Source organism: Mustela putorius, unplaced genomic scaffold, assembly GCF_011764305.1.
Source record: "Mustela putorius furo isolate JIRA1106 unplaced genomic scaffold, ASM1176430v1.1 tig00000743_pilon_pilon_pilon, whole genome shotgun sequence".
Taxonomy (NCBI): domain Eukaryota; kingdom Metazoa; phylum Chordata; class Mammalia; order Carnivora; family Mustelidae; genus Mustela; species Mustela putorius.
In genome coordinates, this window is record NW_025421464.1 from 7,234,447 (window position 1) to 7,262,175 (window position 27,729).

At 51.0% G+C, this 27,729-nt stretch overlaps 1 protein-coding gene across 1 annotated transcript; it reads left to right on the plus strand.

The window, feature by feature from the left end:
* Positions 1 to 1,317: 1,317 nt before the first annotated feature.
* Positions 1,318 to 26,563, plus strand: BPI (bactericidal permeability increasing protein). Its single transcript, XM_013053320.2, has 15 exons — positions 1,318 to 1,526; positions 4,098 to 4,212; positions 5,452 to 5,580; positions 6,963 to 7,124; positions 8,380 to 8,443; positions 10,560 to 10,623; positions 11,961 to 12,052; positions 14,713 to 14,889; positions 15,933 to 15,992; positions 17,399 to 17,566; positions 18,632 to 18,699; positions 20,809 to 20,851; positions 23,672 to 23,735; positions 24,797 to 24,873; positions 26,341 to 26,563. Exons 1-15 carry the CDS (start codon positions 1,397 to 1,399, stop codon positions 26,377 to 26,379), a joined length of 1,452 nt encoding a protein of 483 aa, XP_012908774.2. The 5' UTR covers positions 1,318 to 1,396; the 3' UTR covers positions 26,380 to 26,563.
* The last annotated feature ends 1,166 nt before the right edge of the window (positions 26,564 to 27,729 follow it).

A 27,729-nucleotide genomic window follows, 5' to 3' on the forward strand; every position in this document is an offset into this window, starting at 1 on the left:
CGTGAGGAAGGATATTTAGTGCTGGGGACAGCATTCACTACACACTGGTTAGTGGAAAAGGAGAACTTGACAAAACTGACCAGTAGGATCCCATTTTTCTTTGTTAAAAAAACACACTCTATCTATGCTCACCAAAAGGATCCTCTAAAAAACACAAAACACCTCTGCTTGTCTCTAGAATTGGGGATCACGTGCAATGTTCTTGTGGTTCTTCCTCACAACTTGGTGAATGTTGAATTTTGGTGAATGATGAACATGCATTACTTTTAAAGTCAGAGAGACGTTAATAGCTACCATTTCTGGGGCGGAGGCGGGAGCGGGCATTTGCTAAGTGCTTTATGTGGCTTAAAGCCCTTTCTGTCTTCACAGAAATCCAAGGAGGTAGGGTACTCTAATTATCCCCACTTTACAGAAGAGGAAATTGAGTTTCAGAGAGGTTAAGGGACTTGACCAAGGTCAAACCACCAGAGGGTTGCAGAGCTGAGATTTCAAACCACAGTTCAGATACTGGACTCCAAAATTCAAGCATTTAATTATTACCCCTACTGTCTCTTAGGACAAAAAATGCTAAAGGGTCTGTTTTTAAAAATATTTTACTAAAGAAAATATCAAGGATATCAAAAGTAGAAAGAAAAATATAACTTCCAGTTATAAAATGAAAAAGTCCTGGGGATCTAATGTACAGCATGATAAGCAGAATTAAGAATATTATATTGTATTCTTGGGATTTGCTATGTGAGTAGATTAAGAGGACACTGAATGACAGCTGTGGGAGGTGACGGACGTGTTAATTAGCTTGGTTGTGGCAATCATCACGTTGTATACTGTAAATGTATATATACCATTTTATGTGTCCATTATACCTCAGTAGCGTGGGGGTAAAAAGAAAAATATAATGAATCCTGATGGATGCGTGACCCTTAGGCGGAGGGATTTAGGTGAGGGCTCAGAGAGGGGCACGGGGATGCTTAGCGAGTGGAAGGATGCCCGGAACCAGAATTCTCATTCTATTATACACACACATATCACACACACACACACACACACACACCACACAAACCACACAAACTCCCCCACACCACCATTATCACCGCCATACACACACATCCCACACATGACCCCCCCATATACACTCCACACACACACTCCACACAAACACACACACACACACACCCCCCACACACACACACACCCACCTCCCAGGCTCCCCTTCTGGCAGCCTCTGGGGCTGTGGCCCCAACCAGGGCAGGCAGCAGTCCTCCCCCCTCCCACCCCCAACCAGTTTCCTTCCTCCTTTCTACATCCAACTGGCTTGCGTTTCCCCAGCCAGCTCCTTTATAGATCCCTGGCTCCCCTCCAAGGCCTCCAGGCTTTGGCAGCTGCGGAGGACGAAGACATGGCCAGAGAGCCTGACAGCGCGCTGAGGTGGGCAGGCTTGCTGGTGTTGAGCACCCTGAGCACAGCTGTGATCGCGACCACCAACCCTGGCGTCATGGCCAGGATCACCCAGAAAGGCCTGGACTACGGTAAACAGATGCCTTCCTTTCCTCCTCTTCTGCCCCTAAGGAGCACTTACTGAGCACCTGCTGTGTGCAGCCCTTTAAATCCAGTGGGTGGACTGCTCACTGCTCCTCAACCCTCTCAGCAACCCCCACCCCCCAACGTAGATGAAGAAACTGAGACCAGGGGAGTTGTCCAGGATCACAGAGCTGCAAAGTGGCAGTGCTGGGGTTGGAGTGCTGGTCTGGAAGACTCCAAGGCCAGTGCTCAGGCCCCCAAGGGTCCTCGCAGTTCCTTCCCTCTCTCCACCCAGCTGCCAACTCAGGCTTCTAGGCCCTTCTCTTCCCTTCAGACCTGGTTCTCCATCCTGTCATTTGCCTTGAGATCTCTGGCTCGGTCTCCAGCGTGGACAGAGCCCAGGCAGAACCTGTGAGGAGGCTGAGTAATGGGGATGGGGGGAAAGAGGAGGGCCTTCCTCAAGGTCTCCCCCAGGGCAGGAGCTTGGCACAGCCATACTGTGCATGTGACCCATCTGGATCCCCCAGAGAGGTTCCCTCCAGGCTACTCTGGGCCTGGGACAGCCCTGTGCTGACCTGCTTAGATCTGTGCCAGGCACTTTACACACCCGATCTCCTGTCATCTTTATGTCGGCCCTGGATGGGACATCATGTTACTGGCAACAATACACAGATGAGCAAACTGAAACTTGGAGGAGGGACTGGAAGTGGGTGGTCTGGAGTGGGCCTCCAGTCTTAGCTCACGTCCCCGCGTGGGGCTGCTCGATGTCGTCTCCAGTGGCGGAGAGACGGACCGTGGGCTGGTGTGGGAGAGCCAGCCACAGAGGAATCAGACCAAGGAGATAGCAGAGCCTCGTCAGCTGGGGTCCCATGGAGGGATGCAGGACGGGGTTCTGGGGGGACCTGACGGGACGCCTCTGAATCCCAGGGGTGCAGACAGAAGGCTGCATGTGAGCTCGGAGATCAGACAATGGGTAGTCTGAAGCTTCTGGGGAGCAGAAGCCTGGGCTCAGCCTTTAAACCGGGCAGTGTTGTTTTCCGTCACGAGAGCCTCAGTCTTCCCCATGTGGCTGCCAGAGTGGGTTTCCTGAAACGTAGCACATTTGCTCATGTCCCTGTCCTCAGAAGATAGTCTGACCCTTTGGCATGGCATTTGAAACCTTTTAAGACCTGGCCCCAGCCCACCCACGTTGGTCCATTCCACATTTTCCTTCCTCTCTCATCCGTGACTATGTCTGCACTGCTTGCTTTTGAATCCCCGGGAGAACTGTCCCAGTGCCTTGGTTCCAGGACCACAAGACCTGGATTCAAATCCTGACCCATTCCTTATCAGCTGAATGGGAAGTGTGACCACTCCTGCAAAATCCAGCTGCCTCCTCTGTGAACTGGGGGTGGTAAGGGAACCTACCTTCTGGGATTATTCAGATTCAATCCCTTCGCACAGGTACAGAGCCCAGGACAGCGCCCGGCACACATAAATGGTGATGCCGGAAAACACAACGCCTGGGTTCCCTCTTCTTACTACTTCCTCTTTCTCAAGTAACATGCTTGCCTTCCAGCTGGTTCTTGGATGGTGCTAACTACTTAATGACTGATGGCCGGGTTCCTGACATTGGCATTCACTCATTCATTTATTCATTCCACAAATAGGGGGACTTCCTAATAGTAAGTGCTGATCACTGTGGTAAATGCAGGGGCCACTTTTGTAAATCAAACAGACAGAACTACAAGGCTTGGAGGGCTTGTCTCTGGCAGCGGGAGAGAGAGCAACCCCAAAGTCACATGAAGAGATGTATAGTCCCCAACAGGAAAGAGGGCTCCTAAGGAAATGCACCATGAGAATGACCACAGGAGGATTGCTCCCATCTGCTGGCTCAGAGCAAGTTCCTGGGGGGGAGCGATGGTCCAGCTGAGTAGAAGCTGACCAGGTGAGGGTGAGAGGGAAAGGTCTCTCAGGCCATAGGAATGGCACAAGCAAGGGTTCGAGTCCTGGCAGGGTCGCCAAGGGGAAAAAAAAAAAAAGGAATGACGCAAGCAAAGTTCCTACAGAGAGAGGCCAAAAGTCAGGGAGACGGGGTCCCTGTGAGGGCATAGAACCGAAGGTGGCTCAGAGTCAGTGTTCCAGAAAGACTGCTAGGACCCATGACTGGGTGTTTGAGGCAGTATTTTAGACCATGGATTGGCAAACGACAGCCCTCAGGCCAACTCTGGCCCACCCTGTGTTTTGGTATGGCCCTGGAACTAAGAATGGCATTTACTTTTTACATTTTTAAATGGTTGGGAAAAAAAAAAAGCCACACAAGAATAATATGTCACAACATGTGAAAACTATATGAAATTCAAATTCCAGCGTCCATCAGTAAAGTTTCATTGGAACAGAGCCACACCCGTTCACGTACCGATTGTCTCTGGTTGCTTTCCTGCGATCCCAGCAGAGCCGGGTGCGTGTGACAGAGACAGTAGGAGCCACAAAGCCAAAGATATTTGCCATCTGAACCTTCTCGGAAAACCCTCGCTGACCCCCAGTATGGACAGGGACAGGTGGAGCCTCTGACCATTGCCCCTGTTCTCGCCCCTCAGCCTGCCAGCAAGGAGTGGCCGTGCTGCAGAAGGAGCTGGAGAAGATCAAGATACCCGAGTTCTCAGGAAGCTTCAAGGTCAAGCATCTTGGGAAAGGGCATTATAGATTCTACAGGTGAGACCCATGGAGCTCAATCCTTAGCATACAGAACTTGTAGTGTCCTGGGGTCAAAACCTAGAATCACAGAGCCCCAGATTCCTAAACTCAGAGAGGTTAGGATCTACAAAGTAGGGTTGACACCCTCCCGAGGGGATATAATCCCCCGAGCTGAGTATGGAGGAGGCCACAGAAGGTATCTACCATGACTCCCAAGGCTGGAGGAATGTGTCATGAACGCCCAAACAAGTAGGATTTTGGAAGATGGATAAGGGTTTAAGGACAGGAAGCCTACTCTAAAATGGCCCAGGCCAGAGTTTATTGACTCACATGTATGAGAAGTCTCTGGAATAGTCTGGCCTTGGGTTCAGCTTGAGAAAAGCCCAAATGTCACTAGACCTTGTCTTTGCCTTGCCACTTTCCAACATTGCTTCCCTTGGGGAAGTCTAATCCCAGATAGGGTGTCCCCTCAAAGATGCAAGATGGCCACCAGCCCTGAGAATCCTGTGGAGACAGAACACTTTTCCCTTGCAACCCAAGCACAAACCCTAAATTCCCTGTGATGGTCCCATCTTCAGTTATGCACACGACCCTGAACCAATCCCTGTGGCCAGGGAATAGCCCATACTAACTAGCTTGTGCCCGAGGTCAAAGCCCCACCCCCACGAAAGCAGAGGTGAGGTCAGCTTTCTTTGGAGCGACATAGACTAGGTGTTGGGGCGGGGGTTCCCCCAAAGTAAAAAGGCAGTTCTATTACCACGAGAAGGGGGGATGGGTCCTGGGCAGAAAATGTCCTCTACAGAATTTTATACACCTATTCATTCAACAACCATTTTTGAAGACCTACTATGTGTGTGCCACAACAGGCTTTGCTAGAATAGTGAACCGAGAGAGACACATTCCAGCCTTTTACAGAACTTGCAGCCCATTGAGATTACCTGTATCATCCTCATGGATTGTCACACTTCCTGCAAGATGGAGATTATTGTGCCCATGTTATAGATGAGAAAACCGAGGCTCAGGATGATGACATGACATGCCCAGAGTCACACAATAGTACACTGGAGAACAGGATTCTAATGCAGATTTGTCTGACTTTAAAGTCTAGCTACTCTGCCCAAGGCTGCTCCTGTAGCTTCTAGGTTCTCCTGGAATGGATGGGGTACAGGAGCCGGGGAAGGGGTGAGTTTGCACTAACCATTAACTGAGTCCTTCTGTGGGCCCCCAGGAGGCTAATGGAGTGTTTCTTCTTCACAGCATGGTTATTCGTGGATTCCAGCTTCCTAGTTCGCACATAAAACTAGTGCCCGAAAAGGGCCTTGATCTCTCCATCAGTAATGCCAATATCAAGATCAGTGGAAAATGGAAGGCACGAAAGAAATTCATGTGAGTTTCCAAGCTTGGGGTTTAGTGAGTGTTTGTGGGATCTCTTGGTGACATTTGGAAGGGATGAGAGCCAGGATCATGGGAATGCCCAATTTTTGCCTTACCCACCACCTCTTGTCCCCAGAGGGTTCCTGGGGGCATTTTTCACCTGTGAAGTTTTAACATAGCCTTGATTAATAGCTGAGCATTTGCCCATATCACAATGTAAGACAGTCTCAAGAATTGGTACATGTGGCTTAGGATGGAAGGCTAAGTGGGACCTTTCATTAGTCCTTTATCAGTTAGCTATTGTTGTATAATGAAGCATCCCAAACTCAGCCTCATATTATCTCTGCGTATCTATGTGTCGGCTAGGGTTCTGCTGATCTGGGTTGGGCTCAGCTGAGGCATCCCTGCTCTATGTATATCTCTTCCTCCTCGTCCTTAGACCAGTGGGCCACTCAGAGCAGATCCTTGGCGATGGCAGACATGCAAACAGGATAACTGGAAACACACAGGTCCCCTTAAGGCTTAGACTCGGAAGTGGACTATGGTCAGTTCTATTCATACGCCATTGGCCAAAGTAATTCACGTGATCAAGCCCAAAGTCAAGAGCCTGGAAATGCACACAGGTGCCCCCAAGATAGGCAAAGGGGTGAAACATTGAGGCAAATCATCCAAACTACAATTCCAAAGCTACATATTGGGTTCACTGCATAGTGAGCCTGCCCTCTGGTGGTTGTGTCTCAGAATGATCAATCACTTTGGAGACTTCCTGGTGGGGAGTCTGGGGGCAAAACGGAGGGAGGAGAAGGCACTCTGGGGAGGCGGCTAGAATCTGCCCTCCCATACAAGGACTGCCAGGTCTGTCCCTTCCCCACAGTAAGAATCCCTTGGTTCTTCACATGGGCTCTTTTGCATCTACCATTTCACTCACTGATAGCAAAATAAATAAATAACAGAACTTCATCGTATTGAAAGAGGGTTGACAAAATACATTTAGGTCCACTGTCTTACCCAAACTCGTTTCATCCCTGAAGGAGTTATTAACCCCATTGCATGAATAAGAGCATTAATTAAAGTCTCTGACAGCCCCACCCCCAAGCTCCCAATGTTTTAGGGGCAAAGCCAATGTTCCGCTGTTGGCCAAGGGTCTAGGGAAGCAACTGGACCTCAGAGCAGTTAAGACACCCAAAGCCACTGGCAAGGGCAGAGGCAGTGGGTAAGAACAGCGTTCTGCTGGGCAAACATGGACCCACACTTCCCTGAGTGCTGTGTGACCTTGGGCAGGCTGCCTCCCCTCTCTGAACACCATCTCAAATAGCAAAACCTACCTACCAGCCCAGGCTTGTCGTTTGAATGGCAGCGGGGAAGAAAATTCTTTCGTTCGTGTTTTCCTTCAGCAAAACCAGCGGCAACTTTGACCTGAGTGTGGAGGGCATCTCCATTTCGGCTGGTCTGCAGCTGGGCTTTGATCCTTCCTCGGGCCTCCCCACTGCCACCTGTTCCAGCTGCAGCAACCAGATCAACGCTGTCCATGTGCACATCTCAGGCAGCAAGCTGGGGTATGATCTTCTGGGATGGTGGGTGGGAGGCGGGACCTCCAGAAGCACCGTCCTAATCATCTGTGTATTCCCAAACCATACCAAGTGCCCCCTCCTTGCCAGGTCTCTTCCAGGGGCCCAGATGTAGGAGAGGACGGGGTCCGCAGACAGAGCAGACCCCCTCCCTGCCTCAAGGAGTCACTTGTTCATCCAACCTTCATTCAACAGGTTTACTGAGCACATATGACACTCCCTGGCTCTGGGCTACCTACTTGATGTGCATTAAACTATACGGTCCTCACCACCAATCCGTAGGCATTTATGCATCCTCTCAACAAATGTCATCTAAGCATCTTCTGTGCACCAGGCTCATGCCCAAGAAATAGTAATGGCCAATTAAAATTTAGCAGTAGCTAACATCAGTGGCATGTGGTCACTGTGGGCCAAGCATTCCTTTAAGCTTGTGAATCGTCTCAACCAATCCACACAATGAAGTTAGTTTACTATTACCCCTGTTTTTGGAGGAGAAAACCAAGGTGGAGAGAGAATAGGAAATATCCTGAATTTTCCAACCTAGTGAGGGTTGAAAAGGGATTCAGCTCAGAGCTATCTGACTGCAGACTCTTAGCCACAGTCCCTGTTCTCTTGAAGCTTCTTGTTCGGTGGGGAATATGAACATTAATCAAATCAATGCGCTAGGCAATGGTTCACAACAAATTACAAAAGGATAGAAGAAATAAGAAAAAGAGGTACAAAGTCCTACCAACACATAGAGCAGGAGAATCTGACCTAGTCTGGAAGCTGGCTGGTTCTTCCTTGATGAAATGACGTTTGAATTGAAATGAAAAGAAGATGTAGAAGTTAATTAGGTGGATGTTGCAGACAGGGGGTGTTTTAAATAGGAGGAACAGCATGTGCAAAGGCCCTGTGGTGGGAGGCAGCACAGAACACAAGAGGATACAACAAAACAGTATGGTTGGAGTGCCAAGACAGAGAGCAATAGTGAGGAAAGAGGCTGAGACTGGGATTGGGGGTGGGGCAGCTATGCACCAATTGAAGAAATAAACTCATTAACAAGTCACTGCACCCAGAGGGCCAAGTATCTAATGGGTGTGTGTGTGTGTGTGTGTGTGTGTGTGTGCAGTTAAAGTTCAGGAACAAGGGTGCCAAGGCTATTTGGAAGAGGGAGGAAGGCTTTCCACATGAGGCAGTGTCCCGAATGCAGCCCAGGGACACCTGAGAAGCCTCATGCTTGTCCTCACATGTCAATCTCCAGGTGGCTGATCCAACTCTTCCACAAAAAAATTGAGTCTTCAATCCGAAAGACCATGGAGAGCAAGGTAAGGTGGGCTCAGAGAGGGTGGGGCCCTCAGTGTACGTAGCACTGGATGCTTCTGCTCTCGCCCCAGAGGACAGGAAGTGGTCCTCACGGTTCTTTAAAATCATGCGTCTAACTTAGAAACCAGTCATGAGGAGTCCAGCAAGAGCCAAAAAAAGGTCCCAGCATACAGCTACAACGCACCTGCCCTGCTCCCGCTGGACCACCCCCGCTCTTTTTTCCACATTCCTCCCTTCAGGCAAACTACCTTCTCTTGCCTCCCCTGCCCCGGATGCCCTTCTCAAAGCCCTCTGGCCAGCTCTCCAATCCCTGCCTCACACCAAACCCCCTTCTGGAAGGGTGTTGATGTTCCATTGAGGAAGCTGCTAGGCTAGAGTGCCTGCAAACTGTTCCCTAAGGCTGGAACTGGTACCAACCAACGTTCCCAATCCTCCCCTCACCCTGAATCCACCCAGACCAGATTCTTCAGCTTGGAAATGGGGCCATTCCTTGGACTGGTTTTCCATGAATGAACCATCAGCTCCCAGGAATGCCCTAGTCTGTCTGCCCTAGGCCAAGTGAGTCAAAGGCAATAGGGAGCCATTGAAGATTTGAGTCAAGGGGGTGACCTGGCCAGATCTGTGTTTTAGAGGAATTTCTGTGGCTGCCATGAGAATGACTGGAGGGACCAGAAGATGGGGCAAGGTGTGTCAGGGAGACTGAGGAAGCTATATGGTCATCTGGAAGGGAGTCACTGGTTCCCAGGCAAAGGCACTGACCATGGGGATAGGGAGACATCAGTCAAACCAGATCATCCGTCTGAAGGCATTCTATCAAAGTCTTAAGACAAAAAAAATAAACAAAAAAACAGTGCATGGTTGTCACAATGCATATTAACACAGTAGATCATAGAATGGCTTTTAGAGTCAGAATCTCTGAGTTTTAGTCCTGGCCCCAGGGCCTAACTAGCTTTGTAACTTTGAGCAAATATCAGAACTTCAGTTTCACTATCTGCAAAATGGGGACACGAATACCTCCGGCACCAAGCTGCTGGAAGAATTATTGAGGGCTCACCCCCTAGCCTGGCTAAGCCATGGCTCAACTGTCTTTGTAATCAAGTAACAGTAAGAGGGGAAAGCATTTAACACTGGAGCTATTAAAACAGAGTATTTCTTGGTGACACTATAAGAGTGGCCCCTTAAAAGCAGCCAAGCTAAGAAGTAAGAATGCGCTGCTGTCAGCTAGCGGTGGTGATGGGGAGAAGGAACAAGAGGGTACTACAGACACAGGGTGGGCTTGGCATGATGCCTAGAACTCTACAGGGATCCTAGCACTTAACCCACACAAATTCCTTATGATGGAGGAGGGGTGTCATGATTTCCCCATTTTACAGATAAGTAAATTGAGGCACAGAGAGGGAAGTGAGAGTGCTGGGGCTCAAATCCAGGCCATCCCATCTCAGAGGTGAAGCTCTTAATCATAACAAGATCTTTTAGGAGAGAGTACTGGCTTGAGTGGCTGGATAGATGGAGGGATGGATGGATGGAGGGATGGAGGGGTAGACAAAGGAGGTGCCAAGGGGTCCATGATAGTAGCAAGGGCTGGAAATGAAGAGGTATGAGCTCGGCAGTTGGCTCTCCAGGAATGCAGAGTAAAGACTAGGTATCTGAGGGATGCTCGGGGGTCTGTGGGGGGTAGTGGGGAGGGCAGGTAGGATGGAGCACAGAGGGGCAGCAGCAAAAAGCCCGGCTCCAGGATGTGGTGTGATTTGCTGTGGTTTGGAGCCATCTGGTGGCCCTCCTGAGTGAGTGGACTTGAAGGGCAGTAGCCTAGGTGTTCAGCCGGGCTCCAGCTCCTGGATGTGCTGCCCCCCAACCCCCCCCCACCCCCACCCCTCTTGGCCCATGTGGCAGAGGCACAGGCTCCTCGAGGATGATATTCTTGGGGCATGCAGAGTCACAAGTCTGGTGTGATAGAAACATGCTTCAGGAAACCAGTGTTCTCTCTCTCCTACATTTCTAGTTCTCCCTCCTTCAAAGAAACATTCAAGGAAAGGAAAACATGTCAGATTCCTTATTCACAAAGGACAGTCTCCACTATGGGCAACCCTCTCTGATCACTTCTTTGGTTCTCTCCAGATCTGCCAGGTGGTGACCAGTTCTGTGTCCTCCAAGCTGCAGTCCTATTTAAAGACCCTGCGAGGTGAGGTCAAGGGACACAAGGGGGAAGGGGACAGGGAAATAGGACCGTGTGTGGGAGCCAGCAAGTGTCTGCAACTGGCTGGGGCCAGGGGAAGGAGTGGGTAGAACAGATTATTTGCAAATGGAAGTCAGCATCAGATGCCCAGTGGGCCTGGCCCTAGTGGCAAGTGTGAGAGCAGCCCACACCCAGTCGTTCCCCTACCCATGCAGGGGCCGAGCCACCAAATACTCCCAGCTCTGAGACTGGACACACATAGCTGGCCTGAGATCTGAGGCTGATGATTTCGCCTCTCTGGGCCTCCGTTTTCATAGTTTTAAAAATGGGGGCAATTCTCTGTATCCCTAAGTACGTAGTAAACAGTGACAAGCTGCTGTCCGTGAGGGGAGGACTCCCCTGGCCAGACCTTGCCGTGAGACATGCACCCTGCAGAACTGTCTCCTCCTGACTTCCCAACACCCCCGTGGAGGTTGGTGCATTCTACCCATTTTACCACGGTGGAAACTGAGGCTCAGAAAGGAGCCGTGGCTTGCCCAAGGTCACAGAGCCAGAAAGAAGCAGATACAGGATCCAAATTCAGGTTTTCTTCCTCCTGAGCCCGGGCCCCAAACTGCTACCTGGGCTCCCTCCCTGTGGAGGAGGCTCGGCGGCACGTTGTGAGCATGTTTAAGGTGCCTCCGTCCCCAGACATCTCCCCAGCCTCCCCAGGGATTTGCAGTATCCACGGTTTGGCTTCAGCAGACAGGAAAATGATGTGGGTTGGGGTCCCAGATCCATCAGTCACCTGCTGTGCCATCTTGGACAAGTTACCTTTCTGGGCCTCATTTCATTCCCTCTAACTCGGGAAGGGGGCGCTTAAGGAGGGACCGGTATTTACTGAATTATCATTGATGACCGCTGAGAAACACAGAAACCAATCGGACCTGAGCCAGCCTGGGCTCTGCCTGGGCTATTATCACTGCTAGTAATCGTCCCTTCAGCTTCAGATCCCCTACCACGTACAGGACATCTGTGAGGTCACTAGGATTATCTTGTTCTACAAATGACAAAAAGTGACGTAGAGACATGAAAGGACTTGTCCAAAGTCCCAGAGAGTTCAAATCAAGCCCTCTGCTCCTTGACTGTATCTCAGGGCTGTTGGAAGAAGGGATGGAGACGATGTCTGTTTATGTGGGGTATGGGCTTATTTCCCTCCCTCAGGGAGGGCTCCCTGGAGGAGGAGGGAATGGAACCCTCACTGCAGTTCTTGATTCAACTTTGGGTGATGCCGACGCTGCATCTCAGGCCCCAAAGATGCTGCCATGCAGAGCCAGCTCATGGTCTGTCTTCTGCCTCTCTAGTGACAACCAAAATAGATAAGGTTGCTGGGATCAATTACTCACTGGTGGCCCCTCCGACAATCACAGCTGACAACCTGGATGGGCAGCTAAAGGTGAGACTTACACAGAGGGACCCTCAGGCCTTTGTCTTGGACCTTCCCAGGGCTCCACATCATTCTCATCTCAGCTCCTTCTCCCTGCTCCAGACACACTGGCCCCCCCACTTCTCCTGAACCACCGTATGCAAAAGGCCCCAGGGCCTTTGCATTTGCTCCTTCTTCTGCCCAGAAGCTGTCACCCAGATATTCACATAGGCTCTCCCTTCCATCTTTCCAGTCTTTCCTCAAACATCCCTCTCCCTAGAGAGAACTTCCCAGACCACACTCACTGCAATAGTTCCCTCCTTTCCTTCCATATCCTGTTCTGTTTTTCTTAGCATTACTTATTACTAACACCCTCCTCAACACGCACACGTGCATGCACACATACACACACACACACATACACACAGTCACATATCAGTATCCCTCTGTGATGAAAGAGGAGGGGCTATGGCTGTTTTGTTCCTGATTGCTGGTGTAGCACCTGGAGATGTGCTTGGTATCCACTAGCTGCTTAGTAAATATTTTGATTGGATGGATGGTTGGATGGACGGAGCTTCATTTCATGCCACTGACCCCTCACTCACCATCTTCCAACCAGACACACTGGCCTTGCACTTCCTTAACACACTAAAGTCATTCCCACCTTAGGGCCTTTGTCCTACCTCTTCCCTCCCCCTGAACTGCCTTCCCTGGCATGCCCCTCTCCCCCGCACTCCCTTCTTACTTACACAGACTCCAGGGGCGTCTGTGCTTGGATATTTCTCCCACAGCTGCCTTCCCTGACTGCCCCAGCTGGAGTAGGTCCCATCTCTGGATTCCCTCTGGATGTGCCTCATTCAGTCTCTCCACTACGGGTGACGGACTTGTTTGTTACTGTTTACTTTTTTGTTCTAAGACACATTTGATATAAAAAAAAGAAAATCTAGAAACTACAGAGAAGCAGAGAAATAAATAGGAAAGAAAGAAGGGAGGAAGGAGAGTGAGAGAGATTTACCCAAATATTACAACTCAGAGATACACATTATTGACACACAGATTAGTTCCCTCCAACCCATCTCTACCAAGACATAGGAAATCACACACACACACACACACACACACACATGCATATGCATAAAAAACCCCACATATATAGACATAGGAATAAGTACACACATACCTATATTTATATGAGTTGTGTTACACATACTATCTCACAGCTTTTCAAAACACAACAGTGTAACGTGAACACCTTCCCATGAATCTCCCTCCAACAGCCCTTTTACTGGCTCTTGGGTCTTTCCAGTGGACAGCTTGGGATAAGGTTCTGTCCAGTGCCTCCTTCTGGGACATTTGGTCTCTGTCCATTTTTTCCACACATGTAACCAGACCTGCCATGAACATTCTTGCATCTGGATCTCTGCCCATTGTTGACTATTTCCTGGAAATGGCACTGCTAAACCGAATAGTATACTTAAAAAAAAAAAAACACACAACTAAGTGATACAATGGAATAAAGGATTAAAATGATACATAATTATTCTTAGTGAATGAGAATGTCCTGTTTACTGGCCCTCCAGGGTCCTTCCCAGAGGTAAGGGCGATGAGCCACGGGGGAGTGTTAACCTCCCAAACCCACCTGGTTTTGCTAATAATCCCTTCGCATGAATGGATACACATCAGGCTTTCACTTATTAATGCGTATCTAAAGATAGGCATTAGAGCTGGCTCCTGGCTGGCACATGGGTCCACTTACTATTTTTAGGAGTGGCATGGTATTCTGTAAGACGAGGGTCATGGTGCTTAATTTTTAATAATGAGATGATTCAAAGGTACAGAGAACCCACAACCCAGATTTAAGAAATATTGCCTTTTTGTCCTATTTGTCTTGATTTTTTTTTTGAGATGAAATAGTCTAAAAATAAATCGCTGAGGCCCCCCGGGGTCCCCTGTACCCCCCAGGGAATCCCACGAATATGATGCCTGATGCCGGTGTGTATCCGTCCTACCTGCGGTTTTTATACTTTTACTATGTATCTGCATGTGTCAATAATTCTTGCTTAGTATGCTTTATATGCCTTTAAATTTTACATAAGTGGTATTCTACCATATGTATCCATCTACAATTTGCTTTTTTATAACTCAACGTTGTTTTTTTCTGGCTAAATAAGTGATCTGCTCCGGCAGTGCATTTGCCAAATTGCTCTTCAGAAACTTATTAAATATATATTCCCCAGCAGCGTAGGAATACTCTTACCCCAAACTGGAGAGTGCACTAAAAACAGTTTACCTCTCTCTTTAAAACGTTGCTAATTTGACAGCTGACAACAAACAAACAGAATCTCCTTGTTCTTTTGGTGTCACTTCTATGCTCATTGGCAAGGGCGGGGCTGAGCCGGTGGAGCCACTGGGCGTGTTGCCAAGTGACCTTGGGCAAGTCACCCAACTTCCCTGCGGCTTGGTGTCCTCTCTTGCAAAATGAGCGTCATTGCACCTGCCTTGCAGGATTGGCAGGAAAAGCCCCTAGAAACAAGCTCCCAGGAGACGCATGACACTCTTGGTTTCTGGTCATGGCTTCCTCCTCTCTGAGTGCGTGATTGGTCTCCGCAACCCATTTTTTCCTGGAATGAAGACGTTAACTTATCATACCCGAAGGAAACCCAGGCTCACCATGTCTCCTCCACCCCCAGGGGGAGTTTTTCAATGTGGCCCACCCCAGCCCCCCTCCCTTCACCCCGCCGGTGCTGGCCTTTCCAGCTGACCACAACCGCATGGTGTACCTGGGGCTCTCCGACTACTTCTTCAACACAGCGGGATTCGTGTACCAACAGGCAGGGGCCCTACATCTGACCATCACGGACAACATGGTAAGGCCGGGCTGGAGTGGATGAGGGATGAGCGTGGGGTTCAGAGCGCAGCGGCCGTCTGGGCTTGAACCTGTGTTCACACGGCGGTGGGGATTGTAGTCCAGCCTTTGGAGGCAGCCAGACCGCAGTTGGAATATCGGCCCCCTCTTTCCTAGCCGGGTGGCCTTAGGCCAGTCATTCAACCTCTCAGAACCTGTTTCCTCGCCTGTAAAACACCAGTACCAGTATCTCTCGCCCGAGGGTATGAGAGGGTGGAATGAGGTATGAATGTGCCAGAAGCAGTCAGCACGTGCAGAACAGGCAGGAAGTCCTCCATGAAGGGTAAATGTTACAGCCAACACTGCCTAAGTACATGCCAGAATCCAGTCTCAGTCTCACATCACCGTCATCATCATCATCAGTATCTCTGCCGATATGTTCGTGGCTGAGTCCTGCTCTGGACCTCAGTTTACCTGTCTGTAATATGGGGATATGACCATCCTGTCCAGAGTCCAGGTACAGCTTGGTAACCAACCACGTGGGATTCCTCCGCCACTGCTCCTGGAAGAGGGGCCGGGCTCCCCTTCTCTGTAGGGGCACCAAAGGGATGCTAAGCCCTGACATGTCCCCTGGAAGTAACCAAGACCACCAGAATGGGAGCTCCTCAGGCTAGCAGAGTCAGCCACCTGCACTTGGACTTGGTAGAGACAAATGCACGAGGAGGAGGGGGACCTTGATGGCTTTATACCATTACAGCTGTGCTCCTGTGGAGGTTTTGAGCACGGGAATCCTGGATGTGAGCTAATAGAAGCAGGACATCCTACATGATCAGTTTGAAGAGCATATTTTCAGCAAAAAAAAAAAAAAAATAGGAAAGCTGGCAGTCCCTGATTGTATCCTGACTGTTCTGAGCTGATGGCTGCGACGTTGTGGGTCAGCGTTGTCAGGAATGAGCTGTCTGCTGTCTGCTTGTGTATTCAGTCTCTCCCCCCTCATATGGAATCTGCCCCCCAAATCTCTAACATAATCCCCCAAAGTCCTTTTCTCTTCTTCCCTTGCCACAGATACCAAAGGGATCCAAATTCCGACTGACAACCACATTTTTTGGAGTCCTCATACCCCAGGTAAGAAAGAGGTTGCTCCCCTTTTGTCCGTTCATATGGCAGCCCAGGAGGGCCGGGGAGGACTGAGTTCTGCTGTGTAGCCCAAGGAGAGTCCCCCCCCCCCCAGATCCAGAGGCAACCCAGCCTGAGAATGGAAACAGCCTTAGGGCCCTTCCTCCATGCAGAGAAGGGTTCCAAGCACCCAAGTGACCAGGCGTGAGGGCAGACGTGGCGGGGGATGGGGAGTGATCCATTCAAAAAATATTTATTGAGTGCTCACCACATGGCCAGGGCTCTGTTCTTGGCATCTAGCAAAGCAGACCATATCCCTGCCCTCCTGGAGGCCCACTCCGGTGAAGAGAGACAATGATCCTCCAGAATGACCCAGAAAGTGCACACCCAAAAGAAAGTGCATACCATGAGACATGAAGTCAGTGAATGGATGAGGTCACTCGGCCTGATCGGGCTGCCGTAACAAAGGGCCACAGGCTAGGGGGGCCCCATACCAGGAATGTATTTCTCAGGGGTCTGGAGGCTGAGAAGACCAAGGTCAAGGTACCCACAGATTTGGGTTTGGGTAAGGGCCTCTTCCTGGCTAATAGATGGCTACTTCCTTTCTGTGTCCTCACATGGCCGTTCCTCTGAGCTCACATGGAGAGAGAGCAAGCAAGCTCTGCTGTCACCTTATGAGGACATAGATCCTATTAGATTAGGGCCCCACCTCTATGAGTTTATTTCATCTTAATTACTTCTTCTGGGCCTTGTCTCTAGCTATAGCTGTACTGGGGAGTAAGAACGTCAATACGAGTCTGGGAGACACAAACATTCAACCCACAACAGCCTCTCCAGTGGTGTCACTTCCAGAAGATTCTATACAGGGGTACTGGTGTGGGGAGGCATGACTGGTCAGGGAATCAGGAGAATCCTCTGGAAGCTTTATGGCCTAACAATCACATTGTTTTTCTGAGACCACGAGTTTACCTGGGGGAGGACTGGAGGCCAGAAGAGATGCGGTTGTCACCAAAGCCGTCCTCAGTTCCTCCCAGGAGGCCACCACTGCTCTGTGAAGAAGTGACACTTGAGATGACCCCTGAAGGAAGGGAGAGAGCCAGGCTGGGAAACAGTGAGAGGACAAGCATTCTGCCAGAGGAACAGAGAGTGCAAAGGTTTTTTAGACGGGAACAGAGTGGGTCATATATTTGAGGAACAGGAAGGTGTCCCACACGGCTGGAGCAGGAGAGCAAGAAGTAGAGGCCGGTGAGGGGAGGCTGCAGGCCCTGAGTCGCAGACAGTGCAGTCTTTAGGATTTAGTCCAGAAGCAACAGGAATACATGGGAGGTGTTCACGCAGGGTCAAGACAAGATGGGATTTAGAAGAGGTGGAATAAAACTGTCACTTTGTTTGTTGTCCCCACTGGGGGACTGCAGGTGGCCAAGATGTTCCCCAACATGACCATGCAGCTCAACATTGGGGCCCCGTCCCCACCGTACCTCACCGTGCTCCCTACTGGCCTTGTCTTCACCCCTATCCTGGAGACCCAGGCTTTTGCTGTGCTCCCCAACTCCTCCTTGGCTCCTCTCTTCGAGCTTCAGCTGGTAAGCTGTTCCCGGGTATGGGCAGATGAGGGCACTGCCTCGGGGTTGGGGGACCAGGGTGAATCCTGCCCAGATTCAGATGCTCCGGGGCCTCAGACCAGAGCCCCTTTACTAGCTGCCTCTGGCTTCTGCAGGCGTTCATGGGTTCAGTTCTGCCCTCCATCACTGGCTTGAAATCCGTGCACTGGTTCTGGTTCATACACTCATGCCTGTGGTCACCCAAGTATGCGTTTGTGAATTTGTTCATTCATTCAATTACTCCTTAGGTTGCTCACTTGAAATGTGCTAGACCTGTTCTGGTTCATGCGTGCATTAATTTATTCCATTATGCATTTATTCATTTACTTACACCTTTGTCTAAGTATTCATTTGTTTGTTTGTTCACTCATTCATCGCTTACTCATTTATGCATACCTTTGTTTATTCCTCCGTTTGTGGGTGTAATCCTTCGCTGATTCAAGTTTTTGGTCCATTGCTGATTTTCGCATTCTTTTCATCTGCTCACTCTGTCACTCTCCAAGTATTTGGTGGCATTGGTGGCTCCCACTGCGGCCACGGAGGGGAAGGCCAGACTCTCTCCCCACCAGGGGGTGCTCACGGGCCTCGGGCAGGTCTGCCCTCTCTTAATTTAAGACCTATTTTCCCCACTTAGCCAATTTAAATGGTTTCTGAGGGGTCTGCCCTGATCACGCAGACAGTGAGCCCAGAAGCTGAGGTGGGGACCTCAGTTTTCCAACTCCGTAAATATTTGATGAATGAATGAATGAATGAATGGCTTGAGAATAGGGCTGGCCTAGACTCCAGCCCTGAGGTCAGTCTCGCTCAGCCCATGTGAATGGCCTGGAGATCTGAAATAGTCCCTAGGGCAGTGGGAGAAAATGGTAATTGGTGCACAGCCCAGGACTCACCAACAAGCACAAAGCAAAGGAAGAGCCCCTCCTCCCTGGGGGCCGTGTGGGCTCCTCTGCCATACCTTTGTGAAGCTGCCCCTCCCATGTTAGAGACCTCGCCAAGGCCCTGGCCCCTGGGTCGGGGACTTTCACTCTTTGGATTACTGCTTTGCAGAGCACAAACTTTTCCGTGGAGGTCGGCACCACGCCTGACAGGCTTATCGGAAAGCTCAGGCTGAACAGGTAAGTGAGCCCGTGGAGGTGGGAGGTGGCTGCCCACCCCCTTGCGCATGAGCCAGTGATGGCCCTACAACACACCAAGCTCCATGTCATTGCTCTCCTGTTCATCTGTCACATGTGAGCCTCAGATGGTGCATGGTGGGCACCAGAGCTCTGTTGATGCTCAGAGATGAAGTGGCCTGCCCAAGGTCACACACCACAGGTGACCGGTCATCGTGGTTTGCCTGCGGTCCCCCAGTGTTAGCACAGAAGATACTGTACCCCAGGATACCCCTTGGTCCTAGGCAGACTCATGGCTGTGCAGGCCCAACGGGTGCTTCTACCCCACGCTGACCCTCAGCAGGGCTCGGCTGCCCCGGTCGCTGGCCTGCCTTAGCACGTGGGATACCCACCTCCATTTCTTCATGGCCCATCCGTGAGCCGTGATCCGTTGCTTGGTGCTAGGAGAGCCCCAATGGCAGTGGCTGTGGTTAGATTCGCCAGCTCTGCGGGGGGGCTGCCTGTGTGCCAAGCACAGCCCCCCTCAGCCAACACCCTACTCATCGGACTTCCCTCGCCCCGGCTTCGAAAGAAGCCTGCTGATGTAACAGAAACAAACAAGCCCGATGGTTGTTCTTTGCCAAGAGCGTTGTAGTGAGGGTGAAATGAGGAATTCACATGCGTTGAAGTGTGGAGAATGCCAGCAAGAAGGAGTGAGAGGGACACGCAGAAACAAGGCAGATAGCCATAAGGGGGAGAGACCGGGAAAGTCAGAGGCACATGGAGAGATTCTCAGAGACAGAGAGACACATAAAAGGAGGGAGGGAAGAGACAGACGGACAGAGGGACAGAAAGAGAGAGCAAAAGAGAGACTGACAGATAGAGAGACAGACACAGAAGGGGGAGAGAGGGAAGGACACACACAGAGGAGGAGAAAGGGAGAACCTTGCAGAGTCCACACGATGACCCCCAGCAGTTAGACCCGCTATCTGCCTCTTCATCACGCTCACGCTGTTTAAATTGAGTCTTGACCTACATTCTCTGCAGCACAGAGCTATCCTTCTTAACCTTGAGACTGGCCCCTGAGGTTTACACGCTGCGTATTTCTCCTGGCATCACTCTGACAAGTGTTACTGTTTCGGGTACATGTGGATTTAATTTTCCTTGAACACCCATGAGCCCTCAAGTAGAGGAGTCAGAGAGGATACAGCTGGGTGAGGGTTGAGCAGATGCTCACACATGCCGGCCTGGGGTGTAAGAGTCCACAGGGCAGGAGTCCTGGGGCTCCCACTCTTGATGAAGAAGGGTGAGCTTTCAAGCTTTGTAGAGTATCGGAGACAAGAGCTCAGGCATCAGGAGATCTGTTGAAATTCTGCTTTGCTAATTGTTCTTGGTGTGACCTTGGGCAAGTTGTCTGACATCTCTGAGTGTCAGTATCCTCATCTGTAAAATGTGAGTGATGGCCCTTGCCTCTGGGGGTGTTAGAGGATTTCCATGGGGCGAAGCACACAACATAGTGAGTGATAGGGTTCAATAAGTAGCCATTTATTTCCGTATTTCTTTAGATCTCTGTTAGGATGCCCTAAAGACTGTAAGGAGGGGATGGTTCATTGGCTCTGGTAATTGATAAGTCTAAGGGTTCCAGGCAAGGGTGGATCCAGGTGTTCAAATGATGTCTTTGGGATTCTGACTCTCCATTTCTTGGTTCTACTCTCCCCTAAGCTGACTTCATTTCTCATCAGGCTGTCACCAATTGGTGACAAAAATGGCCACCAGCAGCTGCCTAGTTTTCCTGGAGAAAAGAGAACACCGCAGCACCAGTATTTTCAAAAGTCCTAGGGCCAACTCCCATTGAACCAGCATAGGTCACAGGTCCATCCTTCCAACAATAACTGTGGTAGGGGAGGTGGACTCTGCCCTTTGGCCAGCCTACCCCAGAGCACAGCACTAACAATGTAGGGAATGGGTGATGCCCCGAAAGGAACTGTTAGGGGTTGTGACCAGAGGAAAGGGAATGGATACTGGGTGGGAAACCAGGCAGCATCTACCAGAGGGGGCCCCTTCGCCCAGCAACTGGACTCTAACACAGGTCAGGCAAATGGTGTTCTCTGCTTTCTGCTCCCCTTCTCACAGGCTGCTCCTAGAACTGAAGCACTCAGACGTCGGCCCCTTCTCGGTGAGTCTGAGGCCCTCAGGGGCTCCCTGTTCCCTGATCTAAAGCTAACTGTCCTGTGGTCTGCTCAGAACTCTCCATCATTTCTGGAGGCTGCCTGTTCATTTGCATATAATTTGCATGTGAAGTAATGGCCAGAGGAGCTTTGTGGGCCCACAGACCTAAGCTAGAGTCCCTGCTCCATGCTTACTAACTGTGGCCCTTGGGCAAGTCATTTCCTCCTCTGGACCTCACATCTTCCCCAAATTAAGCATACTCTTTTCCACCATCATGAAAAACAAAATGAGGATGGGGTAGCAAGGGATGGAGAGGGATGAAGGTTAGATCATGGAATCAAGGAAAGCCTCTCTGAGGAGGTGATATGTGGGCTGAAAGAGCCAGCAAAGGAAGGATCTGTTGTAGGCAGAGGGACTGGCAGGAGCAAGGCCATGTGGTGAGAACAAGTTCAACATGTTCAGGGACTGAAGGGAAGCCAGCGGGGCTGGACCAGTGAGAGCTGGGGGTGGAGACGTGGCTGGAGAGGCAGGCAAGGCTAGCTCATCCTGGGCCTTCTGGCCTAGAGTAGATTGTGGTCAAAGGGCCATGAGAAGCAAGTAAGCTTCTCCACACAGAGGGGATCTGATTTAGGCTTTCATAGAAGGTATCCCAGGCTAGGGGAGAGGGAATGGAACTTGGGGGACCAAGAGACCATATGTATCAGTGAGAGGCGGGTGCATTTGTCTAGGAAGAGGAGAAAGATGGCGGACGGGAGACATACTTCGGAAGTGGAGTTAGATGGAGCTTGCTGAGGGTGGTGGTCTATGTGGTGAGGGTGATGCAGAGGGACTCTTCTTAGATTTTTGGCTTGAACAACTGGGTGAGTGGCAGAGCCAGTGTGGAGGTGGGGAAGGGCAGGTGGGAGGGAAGACAGCAAGTATTCCACTACCTGGACTCACTGACCGTGACTGAGCAGACTCCCCCTGCCTCCCTCCTAAGTCCCCCCGGGACCCTGGAGTTGCCCGAGAAAATAGTAGCTCACTGCTCTTCCCCAGCCGCCTCGAATGAGCCTTGTTCCTGTGACTTCCCTTAGAAGCCTCGGTGTGCTGATTCTGTCCACAGGGTCTTACCACCCATGGTCCAGATCTCCCGGAGCGGGAGGTGGGGGGGGTCTCTTGTTGAACCCCTGGAGAACATTTCCTTCCATCCCTGAAATGCCTCCCAAAGATCCCCACCAAGTAGATGCCTTGTAAGCCACGAAGCCCAAAGTTGGGCCTTCCCAACATGCCCTCCAAATCGGCTGGAAGGCCAGCGAGCCCTTTTCCATCCGGTAAGACTAGAACAAACAGAAGGACCCAAACGACCTCATTGTATTTTCACGGATTCATTGGTGCCGGGGCTCTGACGGTGGATTGACTCAGCTGGTAACTAACTTCTGCTTCTGCAGAAAACAAAAAATTAAAGTTCTCAGGTTCATAGAAAGAAGGGCACCCCATTTTAGGAGCCCAGGGATTTCTAGCCTGGGGAAGGGAACTCAATTGTTCCAGGAAAAAAAAAAAGGACATATTTACAAGTTTTAATGTCACCAGGCAATCATCTTGAGGGCGCTACATTATTTTTGAATTTTTTTTTTTACTATTGTAAAAGTAAAACATCTGCATTATAGAGAAACAGAACATACAGATTTGCAAGCCAAAGAGAATAGAAGCCATTCCTGTTTTTGCCACTTAATCACTTGGAGTATACCCTTCCTGACCTTTTTCTCTGCATACTCAATAGGACAATAGAATTATTTGGTTTCCATAATCTGCTTTTCCTCACTCAAAAATAGAGCATGAATGTCTCTGTGTGAATAATTAAATTCCTACAATATTATTCTTTCTTATAAAGATTTTTTATTTATTTATTTGACAGAGAGATCATAAGTAGGCAGAGAGGCAGGCAGAGAGAGAGGAGGAAGCAGGCTCCCTGATGAGCAGAGAGCCTGATGTGGGACTCTATCCCAGGACCCTGAGATCATGACCTGAGGTGAAGGCAGAGGCTTTAACCCACTGAGCCACCCAGGCGCCCCTACAATATTATTCTTAAGAGTTGCATCGTATTTCCTAGATCCAAAGCACCACCAGGTCCCCCAGATAATTCCCCAATCGTTAGACATATAGGTTGTTGTTAATTTACTGTTTGGGTTGAATTTATGGCTCTGGTGCCTGCACCCTACATCATTTCCTTAGGGCGAATGCCTTACAGGCATATTTGCTGGCCCACCAGGCATACACATTTTTAAAAATTTATTTAAGAGAGAGACAGAGAAAGAAAGAGAGAGTAGGGCGAGAGGCAGAGGGACAGACTCCTTTCTTAGAGCAGGGCCCGATGTGGGACTCGCTGAGGGGCTCGATCCTAGGACCCTGAGATCATGACGCAAGCTGAAGTCAGATGCTTAACCAACTAAGCCCCCCAGGTGCCCCCAGGCACACATATTTTTAAGGCTTTTGCTGAGCATGGGCACATAAAATCTCAGAAAGCCTGAGCCAGTTTGTCCTGTAGCCTGAAGTGTCTGAGACCATGCATTTTCTCATACAGAGTTGTTCATGTTTAAATACTCTGTTGACCTTCCTTTCCTCTGTCTTGTAACCTACATCTAGAACATGCTTTACATTTGGAAACTTGAGAGCCAAAGAGATCACTTGGGTGACGTGACTGGGCTGCAGAATTTTCCCGTTATCCCCTGTGTCCCTCACTCAGCTGTTTTCCCAGCTTTGAGGTTGCCCTGCGGGGGAGGGAGGCTGGCGGAGAATGCTGGACGACACCAAGGTGCCCTGACGCGGGTCCCATCCTCCTGATTTCCAGGTCACGGAGCTGCAGGCTGTCATGAATTATCTTCTGCCCACGATTGTGATTCCCAAGGTTAACGGTAAGGAGCTTTGGAGAAATGAGTGACTTGTAGTCCTAGAGGAGGCGGGTGGAGTTCAGTCCTAGAGTCACCTGGTATGTGGCCCTAGTTATGGAGGCTGGAAGATGGTCACCTCAAAGGAACATCAAAGGGCACCTGATCCCGGAAAAGGAATGGAGACAAGGGGACACCCACAGGTTGAGCTTCTGTTATGTGCCCATCTATTATTCTATCCAGTTTTTAAGACAGCCCCATGAGCTGAGGACTGTCCTGGGAGGAAAGGGGAGATTCGAGAAGTCAGGTGCCTAACTATTACAGGTCACAGAGAAGGTGAGATATGAAGCTGGGACTTGGACCCGGCTCCGAAGCCAGAGCCCTCTGCCTTTCTAATGCCTCGGAGCAAAGCGACAGGGAAGGATAACCCCGGCTTGGCTCTTGGCTTCAGCCCCCCCACCCCCCGCCCACCGATGGAAGCTTCACCTTCGAAGAGCCAGGGGCAAGAGTGCACAGAGAGATCCACAGACTGTGGGACCAGAAGAATAGTTAGAAATTATAAATCAAGACCACAAACTCCTCTTCCTACCTTGACAAATGTAGCTTCGTAATGACCTGGGGAGAATAGTGTTGAGTTTGGAATTCTCTAGAGTCCCACGTCAGAGTATGGCAGTACGGCGGGAAGCGGGCCCCTGGCTACTGCCCATCTCTGGTTTCACCCTGAACATTGAGGGTCTTCATGTGCCCACCAGTAGCTACCCCCAATCACATGCCTCGGGCTGTCTACTGCTGGCCGTGGGCACCAGCACTGCTGTCACGCCCAGGAGGGTTGTTTTGGGGGAAAGGCTTGCACGGGTCCTGAATGTGGGCTTGGGGCTGATGGAGTGAAATGGCCAGGCTCCCAGGTCCTCGGAGCGTGGTGAAGAAAGACAGTCTCCGGGACAGCCTACTCCTCAAGTCTGCAGGTACCTGCCGGCCCTACCCAGAGCCAGGCACACAGGTTCAGGGAGGCTGTCCCCCCTCCCCCAGCTCTCTGGGGCTGGCCTCCGCCTTCCCTCCCCTCGTGCTGACTTCACTCTCCATTGCAGAGCGGCTGCTGGAAGGCTTCCCTCTCCCGCTGCCCGCCGACATCCAGCTCTCCAACCTGGTGCTTCAAACCCACCAGGTAGGTCCAAACGTCCCTCGTCACCCAATGTCCCTCCACAACAGCCACCTGTTGCCAAAAATCCCCATATTGAGCACCCTCTGCCCTACCAGCACCCTAAGAAGTGGGTGGCTCTTGATGAACAGGGAAGAAAGAGTCAGGCTCGGAAAAGCCACACAGTTCTCAGGGAAGTCCAACTTGACAGCCACGTCCCTGCTTTGAACCAGTGGCTTTGAAGCATTCCCACACTCCGCTCGGTAAAAGACGGAACCCCCCCCCTCCACTGGTGGCCACAGATCCTCTTTTATAAGCATTTACATCTTCGACAAATGTGTGTGGCATGCCTCCCAAGGCCCCGGGAGTAAAAAGGGAGGCACAAAGTGGAGACTTGTGTCCCAGAATGGATGACCTTCTCTGGCCTGTCCCCCAGCCAGACCCACAACATCCTCTGAGACTGGTTAGGAATGTCTTCTCCTAGCTTGGAAGGTTCCCTTTCCTGGTTTCCCCGACGCCTCTCCCTGGTCAACGCAGGCCTCTTTCCTGGTTCTTCCTCCCCCTTCCGGCCCCTCCTTCTCCCGCCCTGCAGGAGTCCTCCAGGATTCCTGCCCAGGCCTCTGTCCTCCCCACTGTCAGCCTTCCCTACTGGCTTTCATCCCCGCTGGCTTGTTGCCACCTAGCGACCCAGCCAAACTTCCGGTTTTTTCTCTGTGGCCCTTTAAGTCCCGTGTGTGCCAGCAAAGCCCGTAACTGGGCCACGAGGCTGCCAGCCACGATTGTCTTCCTCACCCTGCTCAGCAGCGCTCCTGCTAACCTTGTGGCCCTGGTAGGAAGCGGCCACATCACCCGGATTCCCTGCTCTCCCTCAGCCCCAATATCCAGTCAGCCAGCCCCCAGCCCCCAGCCCCCAGCCCCCAGCCCCCAATTCTTCAGACCAGGTTATTCCTCAGGGCTGAGACCGTAGACTAGCCAAGACAGCACACACACACACACACACACACACGCAGCCCCGGGGTACCCCACGTTTTACCAAGTTCGTCCTTAACCAAAAAAATGACCCCATGGCACAATGTAATTTCTTCATTTCTGAAAGTTCTCAGTGAGGGGCAGGAAGGAGTAAAGAAAGTGGTTTTGCAGCCTTGATGGGAACAAGGGTCCCTTGAACTGCCGTGAAGCAGGGATGACAAATGAAGGCCCAGCCTGTGGCCCGCGGCCCTCCACGTCCATCTGGGAGGGGAACAGGTGCCAGGCCGGCTGCAGTCGGCTTCACAGTGCCAGCAGCCGCTGACACGAAGACCCCAGTGGCGACACCTCCGAGAGCCCCCCTCTCACTCCTGTCTCTGTGTCCACAGACAGGCCCCACTCGGCTCCCCTTCCCAGGGTGGGGGTGGGGCAGCTGCTCCCCAAGTTTCCTTCAAAAACCTCAGCAGCCCCCTGCTCAGAGACCAGGGTGCACTCCCCACGGATGACGGCTCCCTCTTCTCTCCCTAGAATTTCCTGCTGTTTGGTGCAGATGTTCACTACGGGTGAAGTCCTCCCAGGGCTGGAAGCGGTCAGCCCTGCCAGGAGGGGCAGCCTGGTTGGCATCTATCTACTCCTGACGTGCCTGTGAGGGTACAGGCTGCCTTTCCCCAGCCCTTGAGCCACAGTCCCTTGCAAATTTCTCTGAACTCAGATTCAGAAATGATCTAAATACAGAAACTCTGTTCCTTGAGAATGTGGTGGCGTGTATACTTTCCGGGTCATGCGTTTCCCACAAGGGCTAAGTGGGCACATAGATTTCCTCCAAGAATCGCTTTCCAGTTGTTACCACGCTATTTCTCAACGTGCTTCATACCCATCCCCCGGCAAAACAAAAAAACAAAAAAAAAAACGCTTCTTTTTCTGTGCGGTTCTGTGTGATGGTATTATTTCTTGGGTTTTGTTCATTCTTTGTTTCATTGGCTGGACCCAGCCTGCCCTGCAGCGTGAGCTCAGCGCAGGTAAAATCATCTCTCTCCAGTCCTCTACGGAATCTCTTGAGCCCTCACACACCCTTCTTGGCAGAAAGTCTCATGTCCCTTTCTCTCTCTCTCTCTCTCTCTTTTTTTACATTTATTTATTTATTTATTTATTTATTTATTTTCGAAAGAGAGAGCAAGGGGAGGGACAGAAGGGGAGGGAGAGAGAAACCCAAGCCAACTCCCCACTGAGCAGGAAACCCTCTGCGGGGCTGATCTCAGGATGCTGGGATCAGAACTGAGCTGAAGCCAAGAGCCCTCAACCAACTGCACCACCCAGGGGACCCTTGCTGTCCCTTTTTGGAGACACCCCTTACTCCACACTTCCCAGGGTGCCTAGGGTTTAGTTAGTCCAAAGGGAGCAAGTCTTGCTTCAGGCCGAGAGGGTCTCCGGGTTGGGGTGGGGGGAATCCATCCACTAGGCTGCCGTTCCTGCCACTGACACACCGTGTCGCTGTTGAGCAGCTTAGGCTGCCCAGCCTTTTGTCTTCCTGTGCGATCCTCAAAATCGGGCGCCTGTTGTTCTTGTCGCCACCACGCGGTGTCGCTGTTGAACGGCTACCCTGCGAGGCCTGTCTCCCTGACCCATGCTTGGGTTCCGCGATGTGGCTCCCTTTTTCCAAGCTCTCCTGTCCAGCCGTGGAGCCCAAAGCAGAACACTGGGCCAGGGGACAGAGACCATTAGAGGTTTTAGCCAGTCACATCCTCAGCTGCAATTAGTTCTTCCCCATGACTCTCTAGGCTGGCATGGAAGCCACACAACCAGCCCAGACTGTCCTTGGGCCCTTGGTGAGTTTCCTTGGGGGCTCTGGGCCATTTCCCATAGTGGCAACACCAGCTGTGGCCATCTCAGGCCATTAGCCGGGTCTTCCTAGCATTG